The sequence below is a fragment of the Macrotis lagotis genome, chromosome 3, assembly GCF_037893015.1.
Source record: "Macrotis lagotis isolate mMagLag1 chromosome 3, bilby.v1.9.chrom.fasta, whole genome shotgun sequence".
In the NCBI taxonomy this organism is placed as follows: domain Eukaryota; kingdom Metazoa; phylum Chordata; class Mammalia; order Peramelemorphia; family Peramelidae; genus Macrotis; species Macrotis lagotis.
The window spans coordinates 13,364,286-13,379,222 of record NC_133660.1 but is presented as its reverse complement, the minus strand read 5'-3'; the positions used below and the strand labels follow the sequence as shown (position 1 = coordinate 13,379,222).

The 14,937-nt window shown below is 37.1% G+C and overlaps 1 protein-coding gene across 1 annotated transcript in view; it reads left to right on the top strand.

Moving 5' to 3' along the window:
* Positions 1 to 14,937, top strand: part of ABCG2 (ATP binding cassette subfamily G member 2 (JR blood group)) — a 78,262-nt gene that overhangs the window by 44,245 nt on the left and 19,080 nt on the right. Inside the window, exons 4-9 of the mRNA XM_074228132.1 lie at positions 156 to 270; positions 5,168 to 5,320; positions 8,467 to 8,624; positions 9,683 to 9,834; positions 11,696 to 11,800; positions 12,517 to 12,764. Coding sequence (XP_074084233.1) covers positions 156 to 270; positions 5,168 to 5,320; positions 8,467 to 8,624; positions 9,683 to 9,834; positions 11,696 to 11,800; positions 12,517 to 12,764 — 931 coding nt within the window. The remainder of the gene's footprint in view (positions 1 to 155; positions 271 to 5,167; positions 5,321 to 8,466; positions 8,625 to 9,682; positions 9,835 to 11,695; positions 11,801 to 12,516; positions 12,765 to 14,937) is intronic.

The window sequence follows — 14,937 nt, the reverse complement described above, 5'->3', positions numbered from 1 at the left end:
GTTAGTTCCCAATAGTGCTTAGCTTTGGGATTATTGATCAACTAATTTTTCTTAATCTAGCTTTAGAGACAGAATGTTAGATTTATGTTTATCTTCTATAAAGTAAAAAGGTCTTCCTTTATTAGGATTTAATGTGACATTTTTCTGCTTTACAGATTGTTAGATGTCTTAGCTGCTAGGAAAGATCCCAGTGGATTATCTGGACATGTTTTAATAAACGGAGCTCCTCAACCTTCCAATTTCAAATGTAACTCGGGCTATGTTGTACAGGTAAGTAAGGATAAGAGTGATTGATACTTTATATTTTTTGTGCTTTTTGTCCTTGGAGCTATATCTACATTACTTCCCTCTTCCTTCCCTGAATCCTCCATTGCAATATTGGCTGATCGGGAAGACAAATGTGGCATTGGACTGATGTTGAAAATGTTCTGATCAAGTGATCAGCACCAGGAGAATGCTTTTTTTTTGACTAATTTTCCCTCATGTTCTATTTTTTCCTATTTTTCTTTTATTATATTTTATTTAATAATCAATTTGACAAGCATTATTCTCAAATTGCAGAGGACTTTGAAATTAAGGAGTTTGAACTTTATTTAATGGACATACAAGAGATAAAGGATTTTGAGCAGAAGAATGACTTGACCAGATTTTTTTTTTCAGTTTTTGCTAGGCAATAGGGTTAAGTGGCTTGCCTAAGGCACTCGTGCAAAGTAATTAGGTATTAAGTGTCTGAGGTCAGATTTGAACTCAGGTGCTCCTGACTCCAGGGCCGGTGTTCTATCCACTGTGCCACCTAGCTGCCCCTACCAGATCTTTTCATTAGACTGATTAAGGAGTTTAGGAAGGGGGAGAGAACAGAGGTATATTAATGGACTTATGAAGATGGGCGGCAAAGAGCAGAAATTGTTTCTAACTTTGTATAGGTTTCCCCAGGACCTAGCATTGTTCTTGAATAAATTAAAGTTCTTGTTTGATTGAGAGGAGATATATGTGAGAGATAATGTCACGTCATTAGGATGGACAGGATTTATTGGTATCATTGGCCATGAGAGGCTGGAAGAGGAAAGACTTTGTTTTAAATATGAGGGACTGTGCTAGTGTCAGTGACTGAAGGGGAGAGTGAAGTTCGGAAGATGGACAGGTTAGAGAATAAGAGGCACTTTTTGTGAAGTGTGAGGTGCTGGTGCGATTCTTAGGTGATGTTGCCTTATGGGTGGATATGAGGAACTCAGGAGAGGTCGTGTTGGAGATTGAGACTTGGGGGTCAGCTACATGGAAGGGATAATAGAAGTGCTTTGTCAAGGAAGAAGTAGAGGGAAGGGAGGGCTAAGACGACGGCAAGCTAGAAATCTAAACATTAGTAATGGCTGTCAAGAATAGAGTCAAGAAGTAGCAGAATCGGTGAATTTTAGGGAAGAGAGTTCATTTCCAGAAGGAGAAGTCATTGAGAGTTTCAAATACTGTAAGGAGGACAAGAGAGGATGAGGGATTAACAAAAGGCAATTGAATTTGTTTGAAGAGGTTAATGGAACTGTTGAGAGATTTTCGGTAGAGGGCTGGGAATGGAAATCAAATTGCAGGAATGTTGAGAGTATACTGAGAAGGAGAGTGTGGGGGGGAGAAATGGGAAAGAATGATACAAAAAAATGAGAGAAGAGAAAATAAACATAAAAATAATACAAAATTAGAAGAAAGAAAAAAGCTATAGCATGCAGTCAAAACAATGTGACCTCTTTAAACAGGATGTTGATAATGAAAAATGGAATTTTATAGAAAGAACTTAATGTAACTGTATTGCCAAAAGAGTCTAAAAACCACTCTAGTAAGCAAATGACTGACTTCCCAGTGGAGAGAGGCAGCAGCTTAGAGTAAAATCTAATAAAGGACAATGGAATAAACCATATTATTTCTCAAAGTGGAGAGAAGCAGTAAAGGGGGAAGCCACTTTTAGGAAACTTTTGCATGAGATCCAACTAAGCAAAATCATTCCAAGGTCATTTCAGGATTAAAATGGAAAGAGAACACAAAACTGAAGGAAAACAGAAGAGATGTGTGAAAATTTTTATATCAAACTGTTTCCCGTCACCGACTATGACTAAAGCTACAAGAGTGACTAGAGAAGGTGGAATGGTCACTAAAGACAATAAAGACAGGGTAAGCCTCTAGATGAATTGGACCACATCTGCTAGGAAGAGATAACATGCTATGGGTAGCATAGTTGTGAGATTAGAGTGATTAATAACACAAAATATTTAAACAAAGGCAAAAAAATAAAGGCCTTATTTGATAAATTCTGATAAATTGGATTGATATACAGGTAGATATAAACATATATGCACATACATAGACATATATCTCTTATAGACACAGACACATACATATTTACGTATTATATGTCTCTTATAGGCACACATATAGACCCTCATGTATATATACATATTATATAGATATAGGTCAATAATGCAGAAAATTGAGATTCAAGAGTTCTTCCTTCAATCCATCTCTTCAGTTCACATAATTAAGATCTTTCTCCTCAAGTGCTCTAATCTGTGGTAAAAAGTTGCCCTTCTTGCCAAAGCCAACCCCACTCACGGAACCTTGATCCCATCCTATCCTTTCTTCTCCAAGTGTAATTACCTTGTGCTCTCCCCTTCAGGTCCTCCCTATCTACTTCCTGCTCTCCTACTGCCTACCAACATGTCCATCTTCTCCCATCCTTAAGAATCTCTTCCTTGGTCTCAACATCTTTGCTAGCTGTTGTTCGATATCTCTCCTTCCCTTCTTGGCTGTCTCCTTGAGAATACTCTCCATACTCACTGCTTCTACTTCCTCTCCACTCTCTTCTAAGCCTTGGCTTCTTTCATCATTCAATTGAAGCTTCCCCCTCTCCATGGTTACCAGTGATCTGCAAGTGGTCATTGTCCATCAGACTCTTTTTAGGGTTTTTTTTTTTTTTGTGAGACAAATGGGGTTAAGTGGCTTTCCCAAGGCCACACAGCTGGGTAATTATGAAGTGTCTGAGACCGGATTTGGAGTGTCTGAGACCGGATTTGCCATCTGACTCTTTAACTTGTCTGTCGCATCTAACACTGTTGGTCGCCCTCTCCTCCCAGATACTCTTCTCTAGTCTGGATCTTCATGGTAATGTTCCCTGTTGAATCTCTACCTTGTCTGACCACTGTTTGTCAGCTTCTTTTGATGGATCTACTCTGGATGCCTCCAAGACCTTGTCCGTCTTCTCTTTTCCCTCTCTATTACCTCATTGGGTGATGCCATCAGTTTTTATTTTTTATAAGAGATTGGGGTAAAATCAGTCATACAGTAAGTATCAAGTATCTGAAGCTGGATTTGAACTTGGGTCCCCCTGACTCCAGGGCCAGTTCTCTATCCATCGAGCCACCTAGCTTCCACTAAGACCTATCTTTTTTATTACTTGTGTTTTTGTGGCACTGTCATATAACAGGAATTCATGGGATGCCACAGTTTTTGAGGAGCAAGTGCTAAGGATTATTCAAAAGGCAATTGAGAGATCAGAAGCATGAGAAGGGTCTACCATATTTACCAATCAGGAGTCACAGAGAAGTGATGTGGAGGGTATTGTATGAGAAATATTTGAATGACAAGGAAAATGAATTGGTCATGTAAGAGTGTAAAACATGACTAACCTGTCAATAAGCAAGCATTTCATGAACTTTTCTAGGGCATGCAATAGAAAGGGGGGGGAAAATCATTGACCAGGGAAGATGCTTGGAGTTGAGAGAGGGAGTATTAGGTGTAAGGAGCAGCCAGATTACAATCTAGGTGGAGACCCCAGCTCTGTGCTAGGCCCTGTCCATGTCCTCAAACAGCTCACAGTCTAATGGGGAAAAAAGATGCATGCAGTTGTGAACAAGATATATCAGGGCAAATGGAAGTAATTTCTGAGTCAAGACCTAAGATTAGGCTACCTGAGGAAGACCTCTTAAATTCACCAAGGAGGCAATAGCCCCTGAACCAGCAGAGTAGGTGGAGGGGAGCAAATAGAAGGAAGTTAGAAGAAGGGATGGGGGGCTATGAGGACCTTAAAAGCCAAACAGGATTTAATGTGGGATCCTAAAAGTAATATGAGACCACTGGAGTTTATTGAGAAAAGTGTTGGTATGGTTAGGTCTATGTTTTAGGAAGCTCAGTTTGATAGTTGAGAGGAGAATGGACAAGAAGGGGGAGAGACTGGAGGCAGGAGGACCAATTGGTGGATCACAGTCCATTGGGGAAGACTGTAGCTGGCCAGATGTTTTCAGTATCCGGAGAGAAGGGGAATGCATATGACAGAAGTTAAACTAAGGGGAAAATGGAAGATTTGATCACTGCTTGGCTATGTGGAGCGATTGAGAGTAAGAAGTTGAGGATGATACTTAGCTTGTGAACCTCAGTGATTGAGGATGGTAGTGGTACCCTCAACAGTAGAGAAGAGGGAAGAGTTTGAAGGAAAGGTTTCAGTTTGGGACATATGGAATTTAAAATTCAACAGTACATTTTGTCCGAGATGTCTGATAAGACAGTTGTAGATGTGAGTCTGGAGGTTGGGAGAGGATATTGCTGGCCAAGTAGACAAGAATGGGAAGAGAGGAGGGTTTGGGAAGGAAATTATTTCAATTTTGGACACATTGAATATAAGATATGAATCTGTAGTCTGAGATATCTAATAGGAATTTGGGAATGTGAGAGTGAAGTTTGAGGATATGATTAGATTGGAAAGTCTCCTGCCTAGAGATGGCAGTCGGATCCAGAGAAGCTGATGAGAAAGATCACCCAGTGAAATAGAATGAAGGGAGAACAGAAGAGGTCTCCAGGCAGGAAGGCTTGGGTGCATTTTTGTCTTCCTTGGACCCCCAGAGTAGTAACAATCCATTGAATAATCTGATAAGGAATTCTATGATTTTTGTCCCCCTGCGTTAGATAATTTACTTATCTTAGGAGTCTACTAAAAAGCTTAATAAAAAAAATGGAGGTACTAAGATACTACATGAGAAACATTGACTCTAAGGTATAGGGTCTTATTTAACAGGAATAATAATTTTTAAATTAAATATTAAACACATTTTGGTCTGTGATAAGTTTTAATTAGTTATGGTATTGAGTAAATAAAACACTGATACTAATTTTAAATATCAATTTTTCTTTTAAGGATGATGTTGTGATGGGCACTCTCACAGTAAGAGAAAATTTACAGTTCTCAGCGGCACTTCGACTACCTACAAATATGAGTAATCAGGAAAAGAATGAACGAATTAACAGGATTCTCAAGGAGCTAGGTTTGGAGAAAGTAGCTGATTCCAAGGTAAAAGCCGATTGTTTCAGAGCAATCAATGCCAATGTTATCTGACCTCTAGAGTTACATTCTTTCTCTCTATAAGTTTTATGATACAATCTATATTATTTTATAAGTGACTCATTCTAGGCCATAAAATGGTTAGTTGTTATATAATAAAAATTTAATTAACTTTTATTGCTATAATAAATGATCATATTTTACATTTATATAATACTTTAAACTTCACAAAGTATTTTCCTCATATCCACCTTGGCATATAGGTGGAAAAAATTTATCCTCATTTTTCAAATAAGAAAACTGGATTACAAAGTTGTTAAATAATACTAATTATAGCTATCATTTATATAATGCATACCATGTGCCAGTCTCTGCTTTAAAAATGTGATCTTATTTCATCTTCATAATATCTACAAAGGAGTTTTGTTATTTCCAATTTGTAGTTGAGGAAACTGAAGCAAACAGAGGTCAAGTAACTTGCTAAGGGTCACATATGTCAAAGACTAGGATTTACCAGTTTCCCACTATATCACACTGTCTTTTCATTAAATATCCAACATGAGAAAGGCAATATCTAAAATAATTATTCTTATTGTATATTCATTTTTTTATGGAGGGGGAGAGCAGACCAAGGTTGAGAGTCCTCCCTTTTGCCATGGAACCCACAGTTCACAGGTCCTGTATATCATTTAAAAGATAATATTGTTTTTCTCATCCTTCAGTCAATTTTGCTTACTTTGTTCCTTTTCTCTTTCTCCCCATCAATGATGTCTTCTTCCCCCCCCAAAGACCTCGTATGTGATGTGATAAACGGAAAATAATGTTAAACTGGAGTGGGAATAATACTGGACCACTCTTCTAGATGATAAATGAATGAACAAGAAATCTCTCTATTGTCTTTTTTTTTTTTTTTTTTGGCCTCCCATGGAAACAGGTTCCTGATATTCAAAGGATTAAATTCAGTTAACGCTTTCTTATTTAGTTTGTCTAGGTATTATAGTTTGTAAACTGCAATGTAAGATGTCATTGTTATAATTGTTGTAGTGGTTGGTTGAGCTAGGTGGCACAGTGGATAGAGCACTAGCCTGGGATTCAGGAGGATGGGAGTTTGAATCTGACCTCAGACACTTGCCACGTCCTAGCTGTGTGACCTTGGGCAAGTCACCTAACCCTGACTTCCTCGCATCCAGGGCCATCTCCAGTCATCTTGATTCATATCTGGCCACTGGACCCAGATGGCTCTAGAAGAGAAAGTGAGCCTGGTGACTTAGCACAGCCTCCCCACCCCTCACTCTAATCCAATTCATGTGCTCACTTCCCTGATGTGGTGCTCTTTTTTGAAAATGAAGGACAAACATTATTATTGTTGAAGTGATTACTGGCAATTGACAATGTCCTCTTCTTTTGGATATTTTTTACTTTTTAGAGGATGATTCATTGTGTATACAGCATTTTTTACATCATGATAAGTCTCCATGTTATGGGTCAATAAGAAAGATTTTATTGAGAAGATTAAAATTATAGATAAAACAGTTAAATAAAAATGAGATTTTTTTTTAGTATCTCAAGTATTCATGATATCTTCATAGTCAAATAGTGAAGAGTAGAATTTTTACTGAGATTACACTACCACAGAAATGACTTCCTAATATTGCCTTTTTACGTCAAATGTCTCACACTTACGTGTAAGAAAGATTTTGTGACTATTATTTTTTGATTTTTCCTGTGAGCTTCCCTTTATTTTAGGGCATTACTTTCTCCTTTTTTTGTCTCAGTGTGTCCTTGTATTCTTCTCTTTAAGTCTCTCAAAATATCTCATGTTTAAATATAGATAGTTGGTATAGAGGAATAAATAATATGGAAACATAATCCATTTCCGTAAGATATTTACAATCTCATAGGCTAGGCTAGTGATCTTCAAACATTTTTGATTTCCTTCTCCTATCTGGAAAAAATTTTTGAGAATATATACCAATATATTTATACCTATGACTCATATGCTCTAGAGTCAGGAAAACTCTAAGTTCAAATCTGGCCTTTGACACTAGCTGTGTCACCCTGGGTAACTCATGTCTCCCTGCTTGCCTCAGTTTCTTCATCTGTAAAATGAGCTGGAGAAGGAAATGTCAACCCACCTCCAGTATCTTTGCCAAGAACATCCCAGATGGGATTGTAAAGAGTTGGGCACAGCTGAAAAATGATCAAACATTTATTTACAAGTTATGGATATCTACTACTCTACTAATAGTTATGTATGTCATAAACTTAGATAAAAATAGATATTTTAAGAGGTGAGATAAGAAAAAAATGTCTGATCTAAAGAACTCCTGAAGTTTATCGAATAGGAAAGTGACTGGTTCATTTCTGAGCTTTAGACATTGGCAGCTATGTGGAAGAAGGATTGGTAAGGGGAGAGAATGGAATTTGGGAGACCAGTTAGGAGACTTGGCAATAATCCAGGCCAGAGGTTATTGAGGACCTGGAGTCTGTGTGAAGAGAGTAGAGCCAGATAGTAGTGATGGCAGGGTTAGAAATGATGTGGGGTGTAGATGAGGGTGGGTGAGCTGTGGGCTCTGAAAGAGGGGTTGCAAGCCTGGTGTCTAGAAAATTGCCAATGGTCATGGGGAAGTTTGGAAGAGACCGACCCCATTTTTTCTCCCTCCACCCTCAAATAAGAAGAGGTTGGATGTCTGTACTGTGGATGCAGGGAAACCCATCTTCCATTTGATCCATCACAAACATCTTGTGAGCTGGCGCAGCCAGGAGACCCCTGATCATGAACATGATTAACTGCAACATCTTAGAATAAATTGTATTGAAGGGAAAGGTTGAAATGAGAGTAAAAATGTTAACTGAAGCCAGTGAAACTTTCTAGAGAAGTTGGCCGTGTAAGAAATGATTTAAAAGAGGGTAAGAATAGGGTAAGCAGACCACTCTTTTCTGATCTACTAAGGTTCTTTTTAGCCCTTTCTCAAGGTATTTCTTATGATTTTGATAAACACTTGCAGTTTTTCTTTTCTCTTCCTCCTCTTTTTCTTTCTTTGATGTGGAATTTTACCAAATTGAGACTATATCTTCAGTATTCAAATTTGTTGCCAATAACTTATAAATATTGATTTGGTATGGAACTTATCTTTTTGTGGAATTTGCTTTAGGTAGGAACTCCATTTTCTCGTGGTGTATCTGGAGGGGAGAGGAAAAGGACCAGTATTGGAATGGAGCTTATTTGTGATCCATCGGTCTTGTTTTTGGATGAGCCCACAACGGGCTTGGACTCTAGTACAGCAAATGCTGTTCTTTTACTACTGAAGAGGTGAGGATTGAGGAAGGACAGTCTATTCAAGGGCCACCACTACATGCAGCATTTCCTAATTCCTGAGGTTGTCATTGCTCCTTCCCTCAAATTATTCTCCATTTCCATGTATCCATAACGTTTCCCGTAAATAGTCATGATTTTGTTCTTGTTGTTAAGACTATTTGTATATTACTTGACATATTACTTAATATTTGTTTTTATTTATATTTAACTATACATAATAAATATATAAAATTAATTTAATATAATATAAATTATATTAATCTAACTGAATGAAATAGTTTAGGTGGAGACACTGCAGACAGTTCCTGTTTTACATAAATTTGTATCATACTAGTTAAACTCTCTGAATTTACCTGGGCAGGGATAGTAGAAGTAGTGGTGGCTTTGCTTCCAGAGCCATGGATGGGAAGGGGGTCATCCAAGGTCCCATGAGGGGAGAGTGGAGGTCCACTAATATTAAGTGAGAACTAGCTATATAAAGGGTTTATTCTAGGGAATTGATTAACATTATTTTGATAAAAATAGTAGTAAAAGTATATGAATGCTATATGAATTTTGCTTAAAATAATCACACTTTCAGCCTTCCTTAATGGTACAGAAATTTAATGTAAATTTCCAGGACACTGATCTAGGAGGCAGTGGGGCAGAATTTTTTCTCTAATGAAGATAAGAGAATAAAAAATAAGTACATTCCAGGATTCAGAATATATTTATATTTATATTTATATATGTATATAAGTAGATATTCAGAATATATATCTATACATTAAGAATATATCTATATATCCATCATTTATATAAAATATATATCCTGTAAACTTCAAAAGCAAAGTTCACTCATTAAAGATCATGGGTCTGGAGCATTCTTCTGATTGATTTTGCTACTTGATCTAAATCAATTAAAATTGGAAACCAGCTGTTTTTTTTATTGTGTTATTTCAAGAGTAAATGGTGTATGAAAGAGATAAGAGAAAACTAATGCACTAGAGAAGAAACTGGAAGTAGTGTCCTCTTTGAGGGTTCACTGATTCCATTTTCTTTCTTCAATTTAGGATGTCGAAGCAGGGAAAAACAATCATCTTCTCTATCCATCAGCCTCGATATTCCATCTTCAAGTTGTTTGACAGTCTGACCTTACTGGCTTCTGGAAGATTGATTTACCATGGTGCTGCCCAGGAAGCCTTAGAATATTTCTCTTCTTCTGGTACAGTAGATTTTTTTTCCATGCCTTCATGGACTAGAGGATTGAGGTACCTTCCAGCTTTGTCTCATTTGATAAGGTTTAAATTTTCAGGATTTTAAAAGAAAAAACTGGGTAGTGGCAGTGGTGGTGGGGCTATTAGTTGTAGTAACAAAACAAAGTAAAAAAGTCCAGATTTTCATCCATCTATGATATGTAATTACTGTAGGTTTGTCTGGAACCCAGTTATTCAGGTAAAATATTAATACTGTTGCCATGTCTTCTTATTCTTCTAATCTTTGTTCCTTCACAATTACTATAATCCAGATTTATTCTGTGGAGGCATAATGAAGGAGATAAAGTCATTATTGTATCTTCCTTCCCCCTCATGCCAATCTTACTTTGAATAAATAATAGAATCATTCATAGATTCCACAATTATTGCATAAGATGAATGAAAATCATATAGTCAAAATTACCATTTGACAGTGTCTTAAATCCAAAGTCAAGATGATGGTGTAGAGGAAGCCCTATAGCCAAAAACTCTGCACATTCTACCTTCACAATTTTTAAATAACACATCCTTCACAATTTTTAAATAACACCTCCTTGAAATCTGGAGCTAGCAGAGGTCTCATTCAATCCCCCAACAATTTAGGGCCTCTCTGATACTGGACTGGGACTGGTCCAGAGCTCACGTGGCAGCAGCATCAACTGTAGGCTTTGGGGGTGGCTGTGAAGGTGGCAGCGGCAGCCCAGAGATGGCCAGAGGAAAGGTCAGCTGGTCAGAAAGATGTTGGAGGACCCCTGTCCTGGCTCTGGGTGCAGTAGTGGGATGACAGGGCATCCCTGTCTTGGCTCTAGTTGGATCCTCCATTGCTCAGGGAACCAAGCAGGTTGCAGTTCTAAAGGCAAGTCCCCAAGGAGTGGGATCCCTGGAGAGCAGTGGTGTTTGGCATTACAAAGGCAATACTTTAAAGAACACATTTGACCAGTGATAACCTAGACAAACCTCACGGATGAAAAATAACTTATTAAAGAAGCAGAATTGGCCAAATAGTAAAAAAACGGTATAAAAAGCTCAAAGAGGAAAATAATACCTTAAAAAATTAGAGTTTTCCAAGGAGAAGCTAATGACTCCCTGAGACATCAACAAACAAACCAAAAAGTTAAAGAATGAAAAAAACAGAAGAAAATATGAAATATCTTACTGGAAGATAGATCGAGGAGAGATCATTTAAAAATTGTGGACTATCTGTTATGATAAAAAAATGCCTAGACATTATATTTCAAGAAAATAAAGTCCCTTAAATCATTGATGTAGTATAGGATTACATTGATATAGTGTAGGATCAACAATTATAGTTTTGAAACTCTTAACTAAAACTCCTTTGAAAGAAGGCAGCATAACTATTGCTAAGAAAATAACTAAGCATGTTTATCTGAAGTTTTTTTTTTCACTATACCCATTTAAGGTATTGATGAGGAGAGAGAGAGGAGCTAATACTTCTACTCAAATCAAAGATAATAGAAATAAGTAAAGACTTAAAAGAAAAAAAAAACTGATGAAGCAAAAAATACTCTTGAAAGGACATTAGAAAGTATAGATTCCCATCTCCCATATCATGCCAATTTTATGTTCACTCCTGGGTATGTGGCATAGAGTAGAATGGTAGGGGAATTATTGGTGCTATTTAAATTTCTCTCTTCTCTCTCTCTGTCTATGGGCAATGACAGAATGAAACTATATTACTGGATTATCAGGTTAGAAGGCAAGAAAGGTGAGATTATCATCAAAGTAGAGATTATCATCCCTACATATCACAACTAACAAACCTCCCCCCCCTCCTCTTACTGAGAGTGACTGTTTGGCTTCTCTTTATAGGCTACAGTTGTGAGCCCTATAATAATCCTGCAGATTTCTTCTTGGATGTCATTAATGGAGATTCATCTGCTGTGCTGTTAAACAGAGAGCAAGGAACTGGTGAGGGTAAGGAAATGGGCAGTTTTTTCTAAATTTAATTCACAGCTTCTTATTCATACTAGTTGACTGAAGTGAAGAAACATGTCTCATCTAGGGTTGTGGATTTTAAAGCTTTTATATGAAAGTGTAAATTAATAGTGACCATTTAATTTTTTATTTAAATTTCAATCATCAGTCTTCTGGTTGACTGATAAATAAGACATTAATTGCTTATATTGTGCAGCATCCCAATTGTGACAGTAGTTTTATATTGGTCTTGGTGATCATTTTATTTATGTTGTTTAACTTGAGCATAAGAATTTATGATTTTCCATCCAAGGACAAAATAATTAAAATGAGAATTTGAATTCATGACCAAAAAGAATAAACAGAAATGATTTTTAAGACTTCTAATATATAATAAATATAACTTCTTATAATAAATATGACTTCTAAAATATAATAAAAGTAACTTATAATAAATATAAGACTTCTAAAATTTGATGAATATAACTAAAAAATAACTTCAGTTCTGGAGTTATAATAATGACTAACTGTCAAAGTAATTTTGCTAACTTTTTTCAAATCTGTGATTGCCTAAACATCAATAAAGTTCACTTAAATTATTTTTTGTGAATTAATTATGAACTTCTTCTCATTGATTTTTCTAAGTCAGGACATTAGGGAAATGAATGAATGTACTTTTAATAATTCAACTTTGCTTTTTCTTTTTTAATCCTAAGCAAAAAATGCTGAACCTGCCCAGAAGGATAAGCCCATTATAGATGAATTGGCAGAAACTTATATTAATTCCACCTACTTCAAGGAAACTAAAGCAGAACTAGAAACATTATCCAGGGGGCTTCAAAAGATGAAGACTACAGCTTTCAGTGAAATAACTTATATTACCTCCTTCTGTCATCAACTCAAATGGGTGTCCAAACGGTCATTCAAAAATCTGCTGCGTAGCCCTCAGGCCTCCATAGCTCAGGTAAAGCTACACCATCTTTTCAAACACAACTGTGATCATAACAGGGCTAAAGTAAATGGTGTAATGCTGATTAAGACCATTCTGACCAAGAGACAAAGTAGTGGGTGTTATAATATTTGAGGTGGGATTGATATAGTTCATGGATTATTTTTTTGTTCTTCCTCCTGTTATCACACCAGTTCTTTCCTTTCCCCTCCTCTTGTCATGTCATTAGGTGAATCTCACTTTTTATTTATTGTGAAAATTTAGGGAAGTAGCTTGCTTGAATTTTGTTTTCTTCAACGTAGTTGCTGGGAAAAGCAGTACCTGTGACAACCATTATTTAAAACATTTCTGAAAAAAAAAGACATTTCTGGATGTTTGATGTTTACATGTACTTGAGTTAAGATATCTGAGTGAATCTTGACTGAATCTTGACGGTCAAGTTCTTCCCTACAAACTTCTCCAAAGAGATCTAGAAAATGTACCAAATGATGCTAAACAATTATTGTCTGTGAGACCTGGAGCGAGTCACTTAACCCTGATTGTCTCACAAAGATAAATTAAAAAAATAAATAGAGGAAAGGCACCAATATGATTCCTGATGGAGAAATCCGTAAGAAGATACAATGAGTCTTTTGTCCAGCCCAGGTTGTCTTAGGATGACTAGCACAGGGGATGAATGAGATGCTTGGAAAAGGTCCTGTGGCAGACTCTAGTGACCAAGGGAGATTGTGCCCCAGGGTAAAATGAGGTCCCAGATCCAAGTCAGGGCACCTCCAGACCTGTACCTGTAATGAAGACAGTTTAAACTGGCACTTTTGCCCCCCACTACTCAGGTCTGGGTCATAATCCAGGGTATGAGAGGAAGGGACCTGCCCACAGCAGTGGCATTCTCGAGGAGGAAGACCTTGAGTGGCATATGGAGAAAGGAAGAAGTTCAGGAACCAGCAGCCATGACGCGGGCCTCAGACACAAAGTAGGGTCTTGCTTTCAGACATGATGAGATGAAGCAAGCATTAAAAATAAAAAGAGTTAAAAATGTTATTCTAAATTGAGAGAAAAATTGGAAAAGAGATATGGAAGGTATGGAAGAAAGCATTGGAAAGGGAATTGACACAAGAGGATCAAAATCTTTGCCCAAACAACAAATTCCATAAAAATTAGAACAGACTGAAATGGAAACCAGTGAGTTGATGAGGCAACAGATATTGAAACAGTCAAAAAGCTGAAAAAAAAAGTAAGAGCTTGTAAGGTGCCTCATCGAGATCTGCGGCCAAGGTGGAAAGCAGATTGAGGAAGAAGAAATTGAAGAATCACTGGATTGAACTCTGTGACCAAAAAAGGAACCTAAACAGCCTGTCTTAAAAAACTGTAAAAGAAAACTGCCCAGATATCTTATAACCAGACAGCAAAGCAGCAATAAAATTCACCAGATAACCTCCTGAAAGAAAACCCCAAAATAAATACTTTGGGGCGGCTAGGTGGCACAGTGGATAAAGCACCCGCCCTTGGAGTCAGGAGTACCTGGGTTCAAATCCCATGTCAGACACTTAATATTTACCTAGCTGTGAGGCTTTGGGCAAACCACTTAACCCCATTTGCCTTGCAAAAACCTAAAACAAAACAAAAACAAACCAAAATAAATACTTGCAGGAATATCATAGTCAAAATAAATCAGAATTCCAGGTCATAGCAAATATGCTGCAAATAACTAGAAAGAAAGGATTCTAGACTTAGTCAGAACCCCACAAGATTGAGCAGCCACCAGTATAAAGGAGCTGAGGAACTTTATAATATTCCAAAAGGAAAGGAATTTGGTGTTAAGCCAAGAAAAGCCCCTATAGCACAACTAAGTAAAATTTTTTTCAATGGAAAAAAAATGTATCTTTAATGCAATTGAGATCTTTCAAGAATTCCTGATGAAAAGACCTGCAGAAAAACTTGGAAGTGTAAACACAAGAATGAATAAAAAGCTAAGCAGGAATGAATAAGTGATAAAGGTTTAAACAAAGACAAACTACTTACAGTCAAATGTGGGGAAGTGATCTATAGGATCCCCTTCATCCTTAGGGTTCATAAAAGGAGCCCAATTAGACCAGGTCTGGAAGGGTTTCAGTTCTGTTTTGGTGACATTAAGAATGTAAGGAGAGGTTGGAAGGGGAAGGAAAGGACAGGGAAAGTTAATTCATAT